The sequence below is a fragment of the Falco rusticolus genome, chromosome 7 (genome assembly GCF_015220075.1).
Source record: "Falco rusticolus isolate bFalRus1 chromosome 7, bFalRus1.pri, whole genome shotgun sequence".
Taxonomy (NCBI): domain Eukaryota; kingdom Metazoa; phylum Chordata; class Aves; order Falconiformes; family Falconidae; genus Falco; species Falco rusticolus.
This window is the reverse complement of record NC_051193.1, coordinates 44,311,955-44,333,609: the sequence shown is the minus strand read 5'-3', so window position 1 is coordinate 44,333,609 and position 21,655 is coordinate 44,311,955. Positions and strand designations below refer to the sequence as shown.

At 42.3% G+C, this 21,655-nt stretch overlaps 2 protein-coding genes across 18 annotated transcripts in view; both read left to right on the top strand.

Moving 5' to 3' along the window:
- Positions 1–16,787, top strand: part of CELF1 (CUGBP Elav-like family member 1) — a 69,322-nt gene extending 52,535 nt beyond the window's left edge. For 14 of the 17 annotated variants that reach the window (XM_037394139.1, XM_037394137.1, XM_037394134.1 and 11 more), the window contains one exon: positions 319–9,534. In XM_037394139.1, the coding sequence (XP_037250036.1) occupies positions 319–446 (128 nt within the window). In that variant the 3' untranslated portion in view covers positions 447–9,534. Of the gene's footprint in view, positions 1–318; positions 9,535–11,012; positions 11,184–16,704 lie in introns of those variants that run through there. The other 3 variants (XM_037394141.1, XM_037394136.1, XR_005105236.1) reach the window with 2 other exon arrangements.
- On the top strand, positions 14,318–21,641 carry RAPSN (receptor associated protein of the synapse). The gene is made up of 5 exons (XM_037394153.1): positions 14,318–17,043; positions 17,501–17,659; positions 17,986–18,084; positions 18,182–18,304; positions 20,984–21,641. The coding sequence occupies exons 1-5, from the start codon at positions 16,666–16,668 to the stop codon at positions 21,092–21,094; spliced, it is 870 nt and encodes a 289-aa protein (XP_037250050.1). The 5' UTR covers positions 14,318–16,665; the 3' UTR covers positions 21,095–21,641.
- Positions 21,642–21,655: the final 14 nt, after the last annotated feature.

Here is a 21,655-nt window from a genome sequence, read left to right as displayed (position 1 = left end):
ATTTTCCAGGTTTGGTTTTCTCCCAGATATGAGTTCCTATAAAGCAAACGGCAGTACTCGTTTTTGTTGGAAGACTAGAAAACGTTATTTTAATTTTCTGAGCTTTGTATGTCTTTTGGCCAAAGTTTCATACATCAGAAAGCAATGCTTTGTCTGAGAGCCCTTGGTAAGAAGTTTTTGTGAAAAGTCAGTTGTGAGCTTCTGAAAATGGCATTTCATGCAAGCCTGTCTTACCTTGTGAGTACCTGCATTTCCAGTTGCGAGTAGGTGTTCTGGACAGCTTTGGCATGGTGTAATTACGTATTTTCTTTTCTTCAGGTTTTGTAAGTTATGACAATCCTGTCTCTGCACAGGCTGCCATTCAGTCAATGAACGGCTTTCAGATTGGCATGAAGCGTCTGAAAGTACAGCTCAAGCGCTCTAAGAATGACAGCAAGCCATACTGAGCGCCCCTCCCCTCCGGGACTGGAGTGAGAAGGATCTTCTGGTAAGTTGGAGAGGAGCGCACTTAGTGATTCGAAGCCCTAAGGCTGTGTTTTTACAGTCCTGGAAGCTGACCTATGCCTTCTGTCTGGCACATCTTCCCCTGAAGACTCGGCTGCAGCTTCTGCTGAGAATCCCACTTCGAATGGAGGACAAGTTTGTGCTTTTGTTTCCAGTGTTTTACTTTGGAGTTTAGGTGCCATATCGCTGAGGTTTTTCGTTCTGTTTTTTTTTTTCTCCCTTATTTGAAGTTTGCTGTGTTTGTAACCAGTGTGTGTTGAGAAGGACCAATGCCAGCTCCTTGGGGGTGGGAAGGGAAGGTTAAAGGGGGAGCAGCAGCAGCTGACACCACACTGCCTTGGGGTAGAGAGGAGAAGGGGAAGCAGAACTGACACCACACCACCATGGGGGATAGGAGAAGGGAAAGCAGAAATAACACAGAACAGCTGATGAAAACAGAGATGGAAGGAGAACTGAGCCCATCCAAGTCTGGGTGAGCAAAGAACTGACTCCATGTAGCCTTTGTCATGCCCCATCCACTCTGAAATTTCCTTAACTGTATGCCATGGTGGGGATTTAGTAAATCATCTCTAAAGCAGGAGACAAGAGTATAAGGGTGAATACATTAACAAGCCAAAGGAAAACTGCAGTGATTTTTTTTTTTCTGTATATAAAGTAGCGTTTATATAGCATTGTGAATGTACACAGCACTTTATAAAATTGTTAGATAATGTTCCTGCTCAGAAAAATGTTACTGTCCATTTACAGTTGAATATTAACGAGATGCAGTGAATTTCTCCATATTTAAGAAAACTTACGTGATGTACTTTACTAGGTTTTGTAGAAATGTATAGAGACAGACAGCTTAGTCTGGATGAATACATCTGGGGCTGGAAACAAGAAATTTTTGATCCCTGGTAACCTGCAGAATTATTTTGACAATTTTTCTTCTTAACAGTTCATCACATTCCCCATTTCTGTGGAATAATGTTCTTTTTACAGAGTATTACTTTGAATTCATTCTGATAAGCATAATGTAAGTGCTGTTTGTTTCTCTATTAAAATGACTGTTAAATTGGGATGGAAAGCCCAGAGTTACCTGAACACGGCTCTTGAGGCTCCTGTTTCATACATGTTCTCATAGGGTTTGATTTCTCAGTCTTAACTGTTACAAAGATAACTTCCTGGTTGTTTTTAAAAACAAACAAACAAACAAAAAAAAACCAAAACAAAAACACAACCAAAAAAAACCAATTAGTGTGGTGTTTCTTTATGCTGCAGTTTTCCTTTAAGGTGGTGTGTACCAGTGCAAAATAGGCTAACACACGAGCTGTGGAACCAGAGCAGAGCATCAAGCTATTCAGTCTTATTCTGCCTTTTGGTACTAGCTGTTATCTTCTATACTGAAGGAAAATTGAACACATTCCTTCAACAAACATACACTTTTTCTGCACACTTGTGAAATTGCTAATGGGTTGTTAAGGGCCTTTGTTACACGCTGGTTTTAGGGGGCTCAAAGGACTTTTGACACTCTGGCCTGAGTTGTTTTAAGAAATCGTAGTAAGAGTCCCATTTTATAACCATCAAAATTCACCTCTGTCACAAGAGGGAGTTTACAATTTCTGTGCATCTTTAACAGAAGTTCCATTTACCTCATATTTTCTCCTTTTCCTTGTTTTCTTTGTGTTCCTGGTTCATCATGCTGTTTCCCAGGGCATCAGCTAACACTGCAATTTGGGAGCCAGCTGCTAAATAGTGAGTGTGTGGGTCAGACGCAGAGTTGGGACTTTCTGTTCTGCTCCCACAGGAGGAGCGCGAAACCCATCAAACCTGAGATCGCCTTCAGAATCTGCACCTGTGTGTTGGTGGTCAGTTAGGAATGTCAGGCGTTCCCAGGGACTGGGTCCCCTGGGATCTCAAACCTCAGAAATACAAGGCCTGATCTGTAGCATCCAAGAAAAGCCCTTTCCATTCTTAAATTGAAAATCAGTTAGTTAATGCTGGTCTGTCTATATTGATGGCAAGCAGGTAAATCTGTCGGTATTACTCAAATCATTTTGTGGTGGCAAAGGTTCAAAGGCCAGACTGCCAAATTTCCCAGTTACGCTGGCATGTGGTACCCTTCTATGTTAATTATTTGAATCTCTCTAGAAACATAAACATACACTTAAGTGAACCATGTACACTTGAATTCTGCACGGAAAGATGTGCCCTGGTTTTCTGAGAAGAGAGTGTTGGAGTGTGAAGGCCTCCAGGGTGATGACGGGATATTTTTTTTTTTAATAAATAATATACTTTTAAAAAAAAAAAAGAAAAAAAACAAACAAACAAAAAAAAACATAGTTGGGAGCAACTGCTCCAAGTGCAACCTGCTGTAACCAAGAATGTTGTTTCTATTTTTATAGAAGTTTTATACCGCTCCAGGGTGGAGAATATTTATTACCTAAATTATTTCACTGGAAAAAAAGGCCAGGGTTTTGTAGAATCCTGAATGTGATTGTTTTACATACATAATGATGTGCATGATTGAAACTACTGATTTTCAGTGGCCTGTTTGCAGCCCAGCAACTGCTAAATGGGGAAGACGAATGCTGTGAACCAGTGGAGGAGAGCACTGTGCTCTGGGGTCTCTACAGTCACTCTTACCTCCTTTGCATCCTACCCCACTGTACTATCTTGAGACCTTTGTCCTGTTTTTCTTTTAACCTGATGCTCTGGCCTCGTTACTAGTCATTTCAGTTGCCCAAAATTAGATATCTTAGCTTCTGCATCCTATAGTGCGTACTCAATACTTATGGATCAAGCTTGGTGTTGTTGCAAATAGGTGCAACTCCTATTGACTTTAGGAGATTCACCAGTTTACACTGTTGCTTAGTTTGATCAGTGACTCCAGAGGTAATCACCTTAAGACACCTAACTTGGGCTAGCTCTTGTGCCTTACTGGCGTAACTGTAAGTATTGCCAAAAAGAAAGAAATCTATGCAGGTTAAATTTTAAAAGATGTGATCCTCAGATGGTTTGAATCAATGCAGTTCTGCTCCCTTCAGTAGAGCTGCATCAAATTTCACCAGCTGAAGATGTTGCCCTTTTCTGTGTTTGTTTCAGATTTCCCTTTCATGGTGTGTCAATGTATGTTGCCAAAGTTAATAAATGTATCAAGTTTGTGACTTGGGCAGATTTTTTTCTGATAACAGAACCGATCAGATAAAGTTAGCATTTCTGTGTCTGTCTGGTGGCTGCCCCTGACTGGAGATTTCAGTGGTTCTTGCCTTCCAGTCTAAAGTCAGTTTTCTTCCTCACTCATCGGCAGGCAAGTTTGGGATTTGGGGGACTTGAGGCTTTAAAATTTTATTTTAATTCCTATCATGCTGTCATTCAAGTGCAGATCAAATCAGTGTCAAATGGTTTATTTCCTGGACAGTCAGATAAGAGTAGGGTGAGTCCAAATAAACTGCAGGAGGATTGGCTTAGTTAGCCACATGGGCAAGGTATTCTGTATTCTCATAAACCAAAGAATCTGTATTTTCTATAACAAAAGCTAGTAGGACCTCCGATTAAATGTATTCCATATTACATATTACATGTGCCACTGGGAAATACTTACATATCTTTAGAAACAAGATGGAAATGGTCTGCTTCATAGATATTTTTTTGCTCAGAAGACATTTGAGTTTACTAGATATGCCATAATAAGATGAAAGTATTATGAACAATTGAAGTCTTAGTCTGATGCTACTTAGTATCAAGTACTGCAGTAAACATACTCATAGATTCTCTGGTCCTCTAAATAATCAGAGTCCAAAATAGGATATATCTTTGTAGTTCAGTTTTTTTCTTCCAGTAATGCAAGGCTTGCATTATTAGAAAATGCCTTTGATATATAGTGATTAAATTTTAATTCTAACCAGAATGAGGATTGGAGTTTTTCAAAAGTACCTGAGATAACGATGGTGAATTTTTCCTTTCTGTTTTAATGGCGAGGTGGTTTACCATCTGTGGGTGCTACTATCTGGAAAGTAGGTGCCTCAGAAAATTTCTCACTGACAAAAACATCTGTAAGGAAGAAGCTTTTTATCTGACCACTGAAGGTCACGTAGCATGATAGATACTGCTTGCACAATAGAATTAACTGAAGTGTTTCTTCTTGTTAGTAGTTGGGATTTAGGGAAGAAGAGTTTCCTGTTTCATGTGGAAATATCTAAAAGCAACTTAGATAAAGCAAATTGTAAATGAAGGGTGCAGCTATGAACATGTAAAACGCTTTGAGAGCTTCTCATTGCAAACATTTAAACATAAGGATGTGATATATTCCTGAGCATACCTACCACAAAATATAAAACACAGAAGGCAGAATTACCACAGTTATGAGAACAAAACAAGGACAGACTGGAGTAACTTTAGTTATTTAGTTCATGTCCAGCATCTCACGGCTCTGCTCTTGTAGGCCAGTCCTTCCTCGGGGCTTTTATGAAACTTAAATCTTTCCCCTCAAAATTGCTGATTTATTTGAAAAATATTTATCAAAGCCCCACACACACATAAATCACACAAATAATTTCTATAATGCATGCTTAGATGTCACTTGATTTCATGCCTCTTGTTGCTTCTCTTGCCTCAGTTTGTAATGAATTTGCCTTTCTGGTTTAGGACTGAAACCTTACAGCTATCTGCAGACTATCTAGAGTATTTCTAGAACTATAGAAATAACTGCAAGAGTCACGTTGTACTCCGTTTGCTGAAGTTGGTTTAAACTCCATACTAAATCCTTTCCCTGAATTGGAAAGTACGAAGAGCAAATTAATGTCAATTCTAGCGAGTGGAGTGTTGCAAGTTTAGTTGACAACATGCTTCTTGTTGCTTTGGAACTAGAATGCACACTGCTGTTCTCAGTCTTGCTATAAATGCTATAAGATGATAGACAAATCTCACCTGGCTCTGGTCTCAAAGCTACTGGTTAGAGACTAGATGTGCTGAGGAATAAGGCCACAAATAGGGGAGTTGAGCAGGGGCAGGAAGGGAGGAAGAAAAAAGAAAAAACTTGCCTCCTCTCCCCTACCGCCTGCATTCTTCCCAAAATGTTCCTTGTCTCTTGCAGCTCACAAGCTGAGGGGAGGAAACAAAGGTACTGATACCATTCAATACAGGAATTATTGTATTTATAAACTTTTAAAGAAAGCTTCAGGAAACACATTTTATCTATTCATCAATCTGGCAACAGTGACTGTAGAGCTTCTCAGAGCCCAGAATGCCCTCCTCACAAAGTCAGGGAGCTGGGGGCTGTTTATATAAAAGGTTGGAATGGAAAATCCCTGTGCAGGTCTAATGGTATGAAAAGTGCTCAGTTAGGACAAGTCTTAACTGGCAGTTAAGTCTTGAGGAATTCTTCTCTGATGCATGGAGGTTTTGTCTTGTATAATTTTATTTGCCTCCCCCCCATTCCAAATCACCCAACCCCAGTTTCATGGGCTCCTAGGGAATGAGAAGGGACTGTAGCTGAAGGAAAGAACATGGATTTCCTGGGCTTCCACTGCCCAAGAACTTACCATGTTAGGATGCAAGAAAAGTCTCAGCCGTCAAACCACCTGTGAATCCCTTGTGTCCTCTGTCTTGTCTCTTACGGTCTCAGTCTCTGTGGGCAGATGTTAGCCCTGGAGTCATGTTTTTTGGAGTCGGTCTCCTGGGGAGGGAGCTTGCTCATTTCTTCTAAACAGAGCTAGTGGAGACACTGGGCTCGGGGCAAGGTGTAGGAGTGCATGCTAACCGATGTGTCACTAGGCTGTGGAATGCTCCGCAGACTGGGTGTTAAGAGGGAAATCCAGGCCTCTGCTTCCATTTGGTTTCTGGCAGTTTGATGTTTACTTGGTGTCCTTCATGTACTTCGACTTTTACTTGTCCATCGTTGGCATGTGCTGCCCTTCCCTGTCAACTCCCTCCCCCAGGAGATCTCATTGTACAGTGCCCATTCTTGTTCTCTCTCTCCGTGTTTGGATGTACTGCTCTGTGTAACTCAGTGGGTCTCCCTCTTTCTGGTTTGTTTTTTTTCTAGATTCCTGCCGTTTGTTCATCGTTGTGCCTAAAGCATGTCGATGTGGCGTTCAAGTACATCGTCCAAATCCTTGTCTCTTCAGCTTCTCTGATGCTTGAACTCTCACCTTTGACCTTGTGTTGACCTTTGATGCTGATGTGTATTTTTATTATGTTTGTTTCTTTCTTTTTTTTTTTTTTTTTTTGTGCTGCCAAATTGGTTTTGCTAGAAAGACTGCTGAAGGGGAATATTTAAACTTGCATTTGAATATAAAAGAATTTCTATTTTTCTAGACCTTCGTAAGATAACCACTTGATTTTGTGAATCTGATTCTTTGTAATTGTCTTCAGAGCAGCCTTGCTAGCATACCTTGTGGAGTATTGTATTTCTGTGAACATACAGCCAATCACTTTCTAGGCTTAGTTTTTTCTGTGTGCTCAGTTTTAAAAACACAGTTTTGAAGAAAAAGTCAATTATATGGTGTGACTCAATCTTTCAGGAGACTTCCTAGTCACATTTTGCTGATCTGGTTTCTATGCTTGAGGAGACAGCATGTGTTTTTGAGTTCAAACTTGTGACTTGAGTGGCATCAGCAGAAAACACTTGAACTACATTTTCGTCTGATTGTAGCTACATTTTTGCTCTGGCATTTATTGATTTTTTTTTTAATTATTATTATTATTATTATTGTTTTTTTCCCCTGCTCCCCTGTGTGATTATCAGTCTGCAGTGAAAATTTGATCAAAGTTGATGTTGTATTTTGTTAAGCTCCAGCATGCTTGGTTTTTTTGTAACTACAATCTCCTCAGCAAAATGTGATGATTGTTTTAATCTTTCAAACTAAGATCGTGCCCAGAAATGTTTTGCATGTTTCCTGCTGTTTTCTTCACACCCTCGTATATATCACCTTCACCTCTCTGTTTTCTATAGTTTGTGCAAAAACTGAGGAATTTAATGGGTTTCAAAGGTATCCTTTAAATTGTTTTTTTTTGGTATGACAAATATCTGATCGGAAGCCACCTGAGGGCATCTACCTGTGCACTTAGACTGTCTGTCTGACAGAGCACCTGGACCTTTTTCCATCTCCAGTGCTGTCAGAGGCTCCCAGGGACTTGGTTGCACTGTTCCTGTAGTGGAAGGGGATTCCACCTTCCTTTGGTGGAAGGGGATAGCTGGGCAGCAGGAAGGTGGGGGAGCTTCATGGTATTTCTGTTCCCAAATTTATCTGAAGCTAGGGCTGCTTTGAAGCACTCTTTATGAGCATTTTCTATAATTCAGGGCACATACTTGTGAAGTCCAGCCCTTGTTTAATACTATTAGTCAAACCTTGGTGGCAGGATCCTGGAAGGATTTAGGTTAGCTCTTGAAGTAAAGTGTTTGAAATACCCCAGAAAAAGCATCTGTAAACCTGGTCCTGCAACTGCTGGCTCTTTTCCCAAGTGACAAGCACAATACAACAGCCTCTGAAGCTGTTACCTGAACAGGGTACCATCCCCAGCTCTCTTCTCAAGGGCCTTAGCTGGGGAATCTCTACGGAGATTTTTTAGTTTTTGTTTAGTTTTTAATTGGGTAATGAGCTAAGCAGTTTTTCTGGCTTGCAGCATGGACTAGAACAGGTTACTGCTTTCTGGGTAGCAGGCTCCCCCCTACCCTACGTACCATCTGCACAGGTAGAAACTGGGATGTAGCTTCTAGATGAAGGCACCTGAATAGTGTGTGCTGTGATGAAGTTTCAGTCAGAAGGAGAAGTAAGCTCGTGTAGGTATCGTAATAGTAGAAAATAAAGTGAAATGAAATCCCAGGAGAAGGAGTTTCACTGGGAAAACAAATCGTGTTTGATTGAAGTCTTACTTTCGTCCAGTGTTTGGAATGATACAAAGATGCAAAAGGATTATTTTTTTTCTCTCCTACTCTTCAGTTGGCTGAGGATACTATAATCTCAACAGATATTGACTAGACTTGCATAGACAGTCTTTAATCTGCCTGCAAGACAGAACACGTTTGGATATGGTACATATACCTGGGAGTGAAGCGTGAGGCTGGATGAAAAAAAGGGTAGAGCCTTGTTTCTTTGGGAGGTAGGGTTGTGGGCTGGCTGCTGTTAGTCCCACAGTCTGAATGCACAGGGCTCTGTGTTGGTGGGGGGCACTGGTACCCTGCAGTGTATTGAGAAACTGCCAATACGTTTCTGTACATGCGCGTTTGGTTCCATAAGGAACTTTGGGGAAACCTGTGGAAAAATATCTGAAGAAAACCAAAATGCCAAATGTTGGATGTTTCTTTCCTTTCTTCTTTCCTTTTCTTCTTTTGGTTGTTTTAATTGTTCTGTGGTGGTTTTAATGGATTTGAGACAGTGGAGCAGCAGCTGCCTTTCTGATTTTTGGCTGCTTTTTGTGAATAATTTAAAAAGAAAATTTACATTTTGGAGACAAACCTGTGGGCTTTTTTATTGGTACAAACATTGTATTTAACACTAGGGGTTTTGTACAGTTTTTTGCCTTTTCTACTAGAAAACAATGTAAAGTGATTCACAATGTGACGAGAAAACAAATTGCCACTATGACCAAATGTAGAGTCTGTTCTGCAGTAATGGGATTTAATCAACTCAAAGTTGTGGTTCAGTCGTAGAAATGCTTTTCTTTACCTTGTTTGAGCTGTTCCTTTTTTTTTTTTTCTTGTTTTGATTTGCAAAACAAAATGTCTTTTTGTGTGAAATTGTGTTGTACTCTGTAGAGAATTACGATTTTACTTTAATGGTTTAAAAAGCAGAGGAGCACATGTTGCTTATCTGATCGCAGAGTTTGTGTAGTGGATTTAAAAATGAAAAGATTTGTTACAAGTTTGGAACGAGCGAGTATGTGTTAAAGGAGTTTTCTTCCTTTTGTGTGTGTGTGTTTTTTCTTTTTGTCCCAAAGGGCAACTTAAAGCTGTTTTAATTGCACAGACACACCAACAACAAGTCATTTTGTATATGCCAAGTGTGGTACCTTCCTTTGTTTATTTGCTATTAAACTGTTTGAGAAGAGTCTTTGTGTGTTGTATTTGTGTCTTAAACTTGAGGTTCATTTTGGGTCCAAGTGTGGGAATATGAGGAGAGAGTGGGGATTTTTACCTCTGTGTAGATGAGCTGCTTTGAGTAGAAATGGAAAAAGTTGTTTTGGTTGTTTAGGCTCCATTTTGTATCACTTGGTAGTCAAGTCCTTTTTATACATTGGATGAAGAAAAGCTGAGAATGTTGCATAATGCAAATATGTGATACACTGGGGAGTGAGGTGTAGGCGTATCGAGCCTCACAGAATTGGTGCTGCGTAGCCACTTGCCTGTCTGTGCCCTGTGCTTCATGGTGTTCCAAGGGCTAAATAACTTTGGCATAACACCAGACTTCAGCTGTATAGGAATAGCACGTGTGCGTGGTGGTGTGTGGGATTAGATAGGCACCAGCTCATACTGCTCCTACGAGCCCCATACCTGGCACTGCCTCCTCACCCCTTCCAGGAACATGGCCAAGCTTGCTGAACCTATCCTGGTTCTGTAACGTGAAGGTATCTGCAGTCCCCAGTGCTCCTAGTCCCGGGAATACTACACAGGAAAACCCCAAATGGGTTGGGATTACTTACTAGCTCAGGTTTTGTGATAAACGAAAGTTACCTGCTTTGCTTTTAGAACTAAGTTACATTGTATAATTTGTTTAGAAACTTGCCACAAGTTTGACATTAATATTGCCTCTCTCAGAAGGAATGTACCACAACAGCTGTGACTTTGCCATGTTTCTGAAAGCTCCTAAAATTTAGTGATGTTACTCTTTCCTTCTGCTATCTTGCATCTCAGAAACTGCAAGCATTTTTGCGGCAGCTATGTTTCTCCTCCGTGTCCTTCTCCCCTGTTATCTGGCATACTCTGTTTCACCCCATTACTTCCTACATGATTGTAAACCTGAGAGCACTTGCAAGCATCAGGATTCAGTGCTGCATTCCTTTCCCTGCAGTGCACCAATTCCGAAGCAAGGCACTGAGCCACCTGTTGCAGAGTATGCTGGGATCCCCGCAGTTAATTTGCAGCTGTTGAGAAGGGAGGCTGGAGAGATTTCAGTTCAGATATGTCTGAGATGAAGGATGGAGAGAAACAATTGAATCAGAAAAAGGCGTTGTTTAGGCAGGATGGAAGATTCCTACTTGTGCAAAAAGTTGGCTAGCCTCATCTTACGCAGTCAAAGCTGTCAGTTGTATCTTACAGAACTAATGTTAGATCCCCCTGGGTAGGTGGCTTTTTTTTAAAGATTTTTTTCTTTAACTTAAAAGGCTACCACCAGTCAGTGCACAATTTACAAATAAAAGCCAGTGTATTAATGTCTGAAAATAATCAGCATTTCACATGAATTGCTTTATTTGTCAGCATCAATAGGAAATACACAAACCTGTAGATTAAGTTCTGATGTTGAATGGTTTTAGGAGAAATTTTTTTCCTCACATCCACCTCCACCTTTCACTACTTGTTTTGACTCCAGTCTCCAATCTTCCTGACTTTACCAGCCGTGTTCTGCTGTCTTCATATGGCAAGGAGTCACCGGGGATATGTTACGAAGAGCAATACGGAGGACAAGCAGCTCAGTGTGGTCACTCTGAAGAAGTGACTGTGCGATTAGCTACACTGCATGTATAGCTCCACTGCATGACAGGTGAGATTCCCCAGTTTGGTGTTTCCATGCGCCTTGCTGGCTAATTTGCAGTTCCTGAGAAGAGACTGTGAGTCATTTACTGTGGAAGCCATGCCTGAATCTTGTATGAACTAGAGCTGTCTTGAGCCCCAGACTGATGATCCCTCTGATGCTACTTTCTTGAAGCAGCACAAGTTAGTCAGTGTCTTGGTGATTTTACCCGTTTACCCCTTCTTATTTAGGCAGCTGCCTTGGTCTCCAAGTGGTGTGTTTCATATCAGAGTATGTTTCTTTTTTTTTTTCTTCTTTTTTTTAAATGACCAATTTGAACTTGATGGATCTAGCCCTTATTTTACTAGGGTAAGTTTTTATCTCAGTAGGTGAGTTGGGAATTGATTCTGAAGAGACTAAGCACCGTTTCGTAGGAGAACTCAAAAGCAAGGAAGTCCAGTGTGATCAACAAAATGCATGAGAGATCATTTCCCTCCTGAGTTTTGTCAGACTGCAAGGCATCCTCTTCTGACTTGGGATATAGGAGTGAACAGAGGGGAGCAGTGCTTTAGTGAAGTGGTCCAAATCCATCAGGAGGAGTTTGACTTACAGGCAGGTTACTTGTGGAAAGTTAATTTTGCAAAGTAGACTTCTCCAGCAAAGAATGATACGGGTTTTGTTTTCCCCCTTCTTGAGTCCTGGCCTGACTCTGTTACATAGCAGACTCCAGCGGTCACTGTCCCTGGCCTCTTAACTTCTCCAAGTCCAGAAATCTGATGGCCTCACCATTATCAGTGCTTTCCATGGAGACTGGTCTTCTGCATCTTGTGCCCATCCCACCATCTACCTCCAGAGATGCATACAAGAATTATTGCAGGGAGGACAGACTTTCCAATTCTGAATCAGACTTTTATGGAAGCCCTAAAACTCTATGAAGTACCTAGATAATAATTTTAACAGTGCTGCTGAAGTGATTTTTGCACATTAACCAGCTGTGCCTCAGTGTTACTTTTCTTCAGCCACCTGTAGATTTTTCCAGTTTCTACTTCCTCCGTTTGAGAGTACACAGAGTCTATGCTGAAACACCACCTAGCACATCACTGCTCTGAAAAACAATGCTAAATTAAATAACACAAATATCATAGAGTATATAAGCTCCCAAAAGACAATCAGTCTGATTGACTTTTCTACCATTTAAAATGCTCTTAAAAATATTTTTCTAGGGAAATTTTGATAAAGGTATGGATGGAATCTCTTAGGATCGTGACCACTGTGATGTAAAGCCTCTGGGTAACTGTGGTTCCTTACTCTTTTGTGTCCTGCTTTCGTTAGGGATAATTACCTCAGGAAAGCTCCCTTGGGTTTGTGTTTCCTCAGGCAGCCATGACACAGGCCAGGATGGTCCAACTGGTGGCCTGTGAGATGATTCTGTTGGTACTTACCTTTGCCTGGGGAAGAACTGCCACCAAATTCACATAGAAGCAGGGAGGCAGCTGGAGACGTGCCTACTTCTGTATGCGGGTCAGACGTTAAAACTGAATTGACATCTTTTCTCTTTGCCCTGTAGAAGGATCCCAAAATAGGTGTCTGGGACTTCTGTATACAAAAAACATTTGACTTCCCTGAGGCGTTCCCTGCCCTAAAGTTTGGTATCTCTTCTTACAAAGGACAGAGTAAATACATAGGTAACAAAGACCAGGTCCATTAAAAATGCAGGACGTTAATGGGGGTATGGTTCCTAGAGGAATCAGTCTAACTTGTACTCCTTCAGAGGTGTGTAGCAGAGTTAAAGCTGTGTTCTAATGGAGCTTAACAATTCTCTTACGCAATTAGAAAGTGCATGAATCTGTTGCTTTGGGTCCTTATTGTAATTCATCATGAAAGATCAGCAAGTTTTGGATGCAGAACTTTAGCAGTGCCTTTGACAACTTCTCTTCAAAACTCTTGGGAGTGTCACAGGTATCCAATGGCATTAAGCAGCCGTCAGTCATAAACAGTTTTTCAGGATGGTTAGCTTCTTTTTGTCCCTGAAATTACATCAGTGCCATAGTTGCAGCAAATCTGTGACAGCTGACCTTTGTTCACAGAAACTGGCTGTATTACCAGCTGAGGTCCTCAAAAGGGAGGCTGAATTTTCTGCCTAGCAAAGTATCAGGCACATTGTTGCAAGTATAATGCCGCATGTGTGTACATGCTGGAGCCTTCTAGTTCATACCTTACTTTTAAAGGCATGTACTGTACCTAAAGCTACTATGCTAGCTGAGGCTGTTACCTCCCAGGCTAGCCCACCAGCACCAGTGCTTGTAAAAGGGGATGGCCAGAGAGAGAGGAAAGAGACAACTGAGACATCCCTGTGACTGCAGCTGATTGTCTCTCCCTGAGGTATTTATAAGCTGCATACTGGCGGGCAGGGGTGGGCAGTTGGCTTGCCGTGACCTTGGGAGCTGGGAAGCCTGACTAGCATTCCTGGGAGCCATGTGAGCCAGACTGGCAGGCGCAGCTGTAGCCAATGGGGAGGAGACCAGCACTGGCTGCTCAGATTGAGTTTCACTCCTGTCGCTTGAGAGTTTTCTCTTTCTCTCCCTGTTGTGCTTTTCCTCTTTGTTTATGGGACTGGACGGGCGAATGCGCTGAGGGAGTCCTAGCAAGCAAGACATTTGCCTGGTGGATTTGGGATTCTGCCTTCAGTGCTGAGCAACCACTTCTTGCCACTGCCTACCACAGCTCCAGCCCCCTGACATGGCTGGGCTTTTATGGCTCCAAGCCTGCTGAGCACGCAACCTGCCCTCCTCTATTAGGGCATTTTATGTTGTGTTCTCTTCTGTGCACTTCCTTTTTGCTGTCCTTAGATGTTAGTGTATGAGGCTTTTTAATTCATGGGAGATGGGTCAGGACCAGACAAAGCAACAGATAGAGAAAGGACTCCATCTTTACCAGTCTAATCAGACCGAAAAGGCCCTGCGAGTCTGGATGAGGGTTTTGGAGAAGTCTGCGGATCCTGCTGGCAGGTTTCGGGTTTTGGGTTGCCTCATCACTGCTCATGCAGAGATGGGCAGATACAAAGATATGCTGAAGGTAAGGCAAACTGGAGATGAATGCATGCCATTGTGTCGCACCCACTACGGAAAGTGGCTGGAGATCAGAATGTGAAATCGGGGCTTTCATTTTGTATATAGTAGAACATACCAGCTCTTGAGTGCATATTGTGGGCTGCTGTAATCACTGTGCTGACCAATAGCTCCAGCCCACAAGATCCACAGAATTCTGCTTTTCATTGGTCTTGTCCCTCAGGATTCCCATGTTATTGATGTTCTCCAGTTAATCATGGGGACCTTTCTTGATTTATTCCCCACATACAGGCACATGATGTTATCAGGCTTCAGGAAAAGGTATGAAAACAGGGCCTTTGCTCCACGTAAACCTGTTATCAGTGTGTATGTCAGTGTAAAAAGAGGTGTCCAAGTGGATTCTGTAGAATAAGCAGCAGTCTTGTGGAGACATGTCTGTTATCTTGTTGTTCAACTGCTACTGCTGTTTGATATCTAACACAGATCTTACATTGTTTTTTACTACAATTATTTATTTGCAAGGGGGCTCATTAAGGGGGGAAAGAGGTTGCTTTTTTGGCGAGGAGAGGTGAGCGACGTTCCAGGAAGGGTGTGATGGATGAGGTCAGAGAGGGACTCCCAGTTGTCAGGACAGCATGGAAGAAAGAAGGATGTGGGGTTGAAGGAGGAGTGGTAAAAAGAAGCTGAAGTTACATTTCAAGAGCATGAGGATAAACTTGTTTGATTAAATGAACAAAAAGAAGCTGATACGTGGATCTGGAAAGATACATACAGAGAGCAGCAGGCAGTGTTGGGGAGGGTGACTCAGGAACCCGGAAGACAACACAAGAGGATGTTGTAACCGTCTTAAGAAACTATCCCAGCTTGAAATAGAGTCTTGCTAAAGGGCCTTGATATTCTTGTCCTGGTGTTTTTGGTTGCCTCTTACTAAACCGGTAATCATTCAGCATTTAGCAGAAAATGTGAACGGGGTACCCACATCTCGTTGAAAAGATTTTGGTAGCTCTGTATAGAAGAAAGGCGGGGGGGGAACAATTCTTACTAGTAAACCCATGCACATGTCAAAGCCCTATTTAAAACCAAATACTTTAGGATGAAGAAGAAAAGAGGGATATTAATACACTTGGAAAACATTTGAAGAAAAACAGTTCTAGTAAGTGATGTGGAATTAGGTGGTGGCAGAAACAACAGACTGATTAGGGAAGAGGGAAGCAAAAAAGGTAAGATGTGGCTGCCTGAAGGAAATACTGAGGCCTTTGTGGAAAACAAACAGGCAAAGGAGTGGGCTCAGTATACCTGAACTTTAATTTGTTGCCTGAGAACAGAAAGTGGGATCAGAGTGGGTGAATTTTAGTTCTTCCCAGTATTAGGAAGGAAAAATGGCTTCAGTCAAACTGATCAAAGTGATCAAAGGTAGAGGAAGGAGAACTTCAGCAATAAACCACTGAAAGAGGAAATAACCAGAGACAAGGGGTCAGAATTAAGCGCATGAACTTAACGATGGGATTTAAGGTGCTTAACTTCTTTTGGAGAGAAAAATTACTTCACGCCAAGGAAAGACACTGTGGTGATCAGGAAGTAATGAAGAACTTGTACAAAGGTAAGGGAATGTGGGGAAGCACGAGCTATGCACATTAGTGGATCCATATAGCAGTTTTCCTAAAGTGCTAAGGAAACAGACCATATACACCCAAACACATGCAATTTCTGTATTTATTTATTTATTTTATTTTGTGAAGAATGTAAAATGTTGCTTAAATTATTATTTGTTGCCACTATACAATAAAAGCACATAACTGGTGGCCTTGGGGATTGTTATCCAGAAACCTAACCCATAATCTCTAACGAAAACACGTACTGAGAAAATGACTAAATATTTACCTTTGCTACTGGTATTAATTCAGCCAGCAGTCTGCTTGGTTCACCACGAAACAGTCACTGCCCAGAAGAGTTTGCAGTCTAAAAGAAACAGACCTCAAAACACTTAAGAGAACTGTATACAATGAATCCTGGAGGTGATAGAACAAAAACTGTCAAGACTGCAATTTGTGAGTAAAAAAAAAAAATTGATGAAAGAAGCGGCTTGCTTACTTTCTTTTATCAACAGAGTACTTTAATATTTCATCCATTCCAGAGAAAGTGGATTTAATTAAACTGAGCTGCATTGTGTCAACAGTATCCTACTTCACCTGCTTCTCTTTAGGGCTATTTAGCTTTTTTCCACTAATTGCCAGCCTAGTTCATCTACCTTGCCCCAGAGATGATGTGGAGAGAGGGAAAGATTTCTTCAGACCATTCATAGGCCTTTTAAACCAAGATAACCACTTAATATATATACTGTGCTTCTCAGTCTGTGCTGCTGGACCTCTCTGCCCTGCTCGGAGACGAGCCACTTCTCCAGTACAGGGTGCTACTGCACGGATGCTTAAGCTGTATTTAAATAAATGACACACTTTTATAAACGCTCTTTTTTCTACTTAAAGTTTGCAGTGGTACAGATTGACACAGCACGGGAGCTGGAAGACCCAGATTACCTTACAGAGAGCTACCTAAACCTGGCTCGCAGCAATGAGAAACTCTGTGAATTCCAGAAAACAATCTCTTACTGTAAGACATGCCTGAACATGCAGGGTACCACTGTGAGCCTGCAGCTGAATGGCCAGGTGAGCCTCAGCATGGGCAATGCCTTCTTAGGCCTCAGCATTTTCCAGAAGGCTTTGGAATGCTTTGAGAAAGCTTTACGCTACGCACACAACAATGATGACAAGATGCTGGAGTGTCGAGTCTGCTGCAGCCTCGGGAACTTCTACACCCAGATAAAGGTGGGGTAACCTAAGGGGCGGAAGGGTGATTGTCGCGTGGATTCAGGAGAGCATTGGAAATGGTGTGAATTTCAACTTATTTCTTTGCTATAGAAAGTGAAGTACTGAGAAGGCATTGTAAGCTCTCTTCTTTATAAGACACTCATTGAGTGCCCTCCTTCACAGTAAGATTAGTGTAATATTTACATAGCACAGCAGAAGCAGCTGTGAATATTCTGTGTGTTTAAAAGATCAAACTTAGCTTCAAAGAAGATCACATCAGAGGAGGTACTGTCTGCACACAGGGCTGGCAGCCAGAACTCATGGATTCTCTATTTCTACTGCTATCACAGGCAAATAGTGATTTATATGAGCAAAAACAGGCAGGAACTAAGGATGCGGGTGATTTGCCAGCTCTTAACTTCTTTTTGCTTTATATTTGCTCTAACTACTGTCTATCTGCTTGTCTGCCTTACAGGACTACGAGAAAGCCTTATTCTTTCCATGTAAAGCAGCTGAGCTGGTGAATGATTATGGAAAGGGCTGGAGCTTGAAGTACCGTGCAATGAGCCAGTATCACATGGCAGTGGCCTATCGGAAGCTGGGGCGCTTGGCAGATGCTATGGACTGCTGTGAGGTATAGGGCGCAGGCAGATGCAGAGGTCTCTGCAAGGGGATCTTGCCTACAGGACTGGGAGGAATACTTGGCATTCACTCTTGATTCTAGATGTTCGTGGTGCTTCCCCATCTTAGAGCTGTGGTTTTAGTAGCCCAGGGGGCCTCAACAGTTTGGGTCTATTCATGGCTCTTGGTTGGGAACATGTGAACATGACTTTACTTGCCTTAAAAAGATTGTACCATTTCTTTAGAGCTGACTTTCCAGTGGCTGGAGTGCACAGTCCCAGCCCTGCTGTTTTGAACCAGGAATAAGCTCTTTTACTGACCATAGACAATTCCTTTCAGGAGTCCATGAAGATTGCACTGCAGCATGGTGACCGGCCTCTGCAAGCGCTGTGTCTGCTGTGCTTTGCAGATATCCATCGCAGTCGCAGAGATGTGCAGGTACAGCTCTTTCCTGCCAGGAAGGCCAGAGGGGATAGCAACAGGGTGTGGAAAGCAGGCCATAGCAAAACACATGTTTTCCTCCCTGCTTCTGCAGACAGCCTTTCCTCGATATGATTCCTCCATGAGCATCATGACAGAGATTGGAAACCGCCTGGGCCTGGTCCAGGTGCTGCTAGGAGTGACTAAGTGCTGGATGATGCAAAAGGAGCTGGACAAGGTCAGTTACCAACTTGTTTCTACAGAATTTTGTTAGGCAAGATTAAATCATACAGTCTTTTTCTGAACTGTACACCCATCAAAGTGCGGTAGAGACCTGTACCCCTTGCTTGTACAACAGGGTCTGTTGCTTGTACAGTCACGTTTCTCCAAATGGCCCCTCAGCCAGAAATTGGTTACTAACAGTACGAACATCCACTCTGAGTCAGACTGCTGACTTACAGAATTGTCTCATTAGTCAGTCCTGATGACTTTAAGTACTGCACTGAGAAGAAACCAGCACTGAGGGAAGGAAGCCTACTCCTGCCATTGTAGGTAATTGGCTTATGCTCCGCCATAGATTCTGCTGCCTACTTTTTAGCTATACGACTAAGCTCGTAGTAATAGTGATGATGTTTAGACAGCTCTACGGCTCCACCATGTGCTTTTCAGACAAACATGGCATCAAATTCCTAGAGAGACTTTGAAGGTATATGAACTGTGATGTGAAACAGAGAAATGAGAACAGAAAATCATTTGGGAATAGACAACTGGTCAACATAATACAAGGGGGCAACGTTACTTGTTTTGAAAATGCTTAGGCAGTGTATGTGTTAAAATCCAGATTGCAGTACGTGTAGCAGATTGCGCTGCAGGAACATTATGAGGCTGCAGAATGAGATGCTCAAAGGGTAGCCTTGAACTAGTAGTGCTGAACAACCTGGAATGCCTGCACAAGGCCACATCAGGATGCTGGTTTGCGTGTAGATACAGTGAAGATTCACTAATCACTCATATAAGACTCAGAGAATTTTAGCTCAAACAAAGCGTCCCAGATATTAGGAAACTGAGTATGTGTCTGTCGGAGATTCCGACAGCACCTTGAGCTTGGGAGTGGCCTACTGCAGGGAATCAGCTGGATGAGATACACCGTGCAATCTCAGTAAGTAAACACTACATTTGCAATGGAAGAAGAAACTGTGCAGTTAAAAACTTTGTTCAGTGTAATCATTTCTTGGCGTTGTGTCTTGTATTCAAAAGAATGGGACAGGACACAGCAGCTAGGCCACTACATAAGAGAATATTCAGAGCGCTCATCAAACCCTTCCATCCATTGATCCCACTTCCAGCCATTGCCACCCTCTGATTCACAAGCACGTATGAGAGCTTGGTGAGGGCTTTGCACACAGTCCTAATCTCACCAAAACCCACAGAAGAGAATTAATAGATGAATCTTACTTTCAGTTCCAGGCATTAGAGGGAAGTCTGCCCTGGTGGGTAAGGGACCTTATGCCCATTGCCCCAAACGTGACCACCTCAAATGCCACAGCGCTGAATACTCACCCGGGCCTGTCCTCAACCTGCCAGTCCCAGTTTCCATTTCTCATACTACTCATCCCAATATCAGTTGCCTAACAAAGCAGTTTGCTAACTTTTCACTCACCGATTCCCTAATCTTGTGCTAGCTTCCTTCATCTTCCCAGTCTCCTCAGCCAGTTAGTCAGTTTCCTTTCATTTGCACATAGTCAATGCTATCACAGATCCTCCCAGGCTGCTGTCACAGCCTGCTTGCTCAAACTTGTGCAGTCTCATATTCCTGTCCAAGACAAACTGTCCCCTGGACTTCTCAGCATCTCTTTCTCCACCCCACATGTTTCACTTTGATTCTTAGTCCCGGTCATTAATTTCAGGGTTTTCCAGTGCACGGTCACTCTTCCTAGGCCCAGCTCTCAGTTATGTTCTACCTGCTGGCCTTCAGTTCATGCTTCCCACTTCTACAAGGTCCTTATCCTAGGCTATCGCAGCCACCACAGGTCTAATGCCATCTCCTCTGCATTCAAAGTGCATTCTTTTATCTCATCTGTTCCTCTTCTCCTAGAATAGCAGTAATGCCATATTATAGGGTAGAAATTTATAACGTTCCTTCTGAAAAATACTGCATCATAAGGGAGACCTCTTCTTCCTCTTGGTCAAATCTGAAGCAGATTTCAACAGTTCTGGAAAACCGAGACATGATCAGAATGATGAGGAACACTGTGACATCTAGGGGAAAGTAGAGACTCATTTGGTGTAACAACTGCTATGCTAAATACCTCCCTTCAGATAGAAAAAGATGGATAGTAGCACAATCCTACATCACACTGTGTATATGTAAATAAGACAAAGTGTATATCTGAACAGCAAGGAAAGAAATGGAAGACTGTGGTGTGTTGGTGGTGGTGATCCCTTTCCTCCCTGCTTGTACAAGTGAAACTGGAGTTGCCCACCGATTACTGTGCCTGCAGGGTATGATGGGAAAAAGGCTTGCTTTGCTCGTGCATCATCCCAACCCCAATGAGGATATGTGACTGAGTTTAAATATATCTGTATTCTCTTTGTTTGGAAACATCAGCCTCTGCCAACATCATACCCATACTTTGCACTACGTGACTGGAACAGGAATGTAGCACTCAGATTTATTAATTTTTTTATACTTTTGTTTTGTGGTCTTTCAGAAACCAAGCTTTTCTTATGGATGAACCTTTGGGAGGGCGGGAAATCTGTGGGACAGTTCTCTTGGATCTCCAGAAATGCAGTGATGTTCGTTTCTCCAGATTCTACTCTTTACCTCTTTCTTTTAATATTTCCCATTGGGCCTTCATACAAGTCTGGTTTTGATATATCAGACGGAGAACTGATGATGCATGCTCTCCATTCACAGGCTCTGGAAAGTATTGAAAAGGCACAGGAGCTGGCAGAGGGACTAGGGAACAAGGTAGGATCCTACAGCTTCTCTTTGGGACTGCCCATAGCCTTCTGTCAGGCAACTTAAGTGTTAAAGTATCTGAACTTGTTATTGCTTATTAACGCATCTGTATTAACCAGTCAGTGCTTGGGACTTGCTTTGTTATGAAGTGTTTAGATGTGTGCCATTGCACAGTGCACAAGACTGAAAAGTGAGGGAGGAGTCACAATGGAATAAACAAAGGGGAAGGGGAAGCAGTAAAAATGGGGTATGAAGCAAGCAGAGAGCTAGAGGATTAGGGATCTCTCCTTGAAAAATATTATTGCCCTGAGCAGCAGCTGGAACCCTGTGCTGGCTGGAGGCAAAGGGAACTGAAACACAGTGTTACATCATGGATAGCTCAGGAAAACCATATTGATGAAAGAGCCGCAGAGTACCTCAAACCTGGTGTCCCCTTTTGTGCTACAGAGATGTAGGGTTAATGGCAGGAAGTACTGAGAGACCAGATGTCCTTATGACTGATCCTGTCCCTCAGGTAGCTGTCTGTGCTGATGTTTCTCTAGCTGGCTGATGAAGCTGTAGCGGTTTCCACTCTTTCTGTAACTGGTCTGTCTTCACCCTGTTATTCGCTTTTCTTATCTCTCTGCC

Coding starts and splice junctions, on each gene's coding strand:
- RAPSN (XM_037394153.1), top strand. CDS start 16,666: ATGACACACTTTTATAAACGCTCTTTTTTCTACTTAAAGTTTGCAGTG. Junction 17,044..17,500: donor ACTTCTACACCCAGATAAAG/GTGGGGTAACCT, acceptor TCTGCCTTACAG/GACTACGAGAAAGCCTTATT. Junction 18,085..18,181: donor GCAGTCGCAGAGATGTGCAG/GTACAGCTCTTT, acceptor CTGCTTCTGCAG/ACAGCCTTTCCTCGATATGA.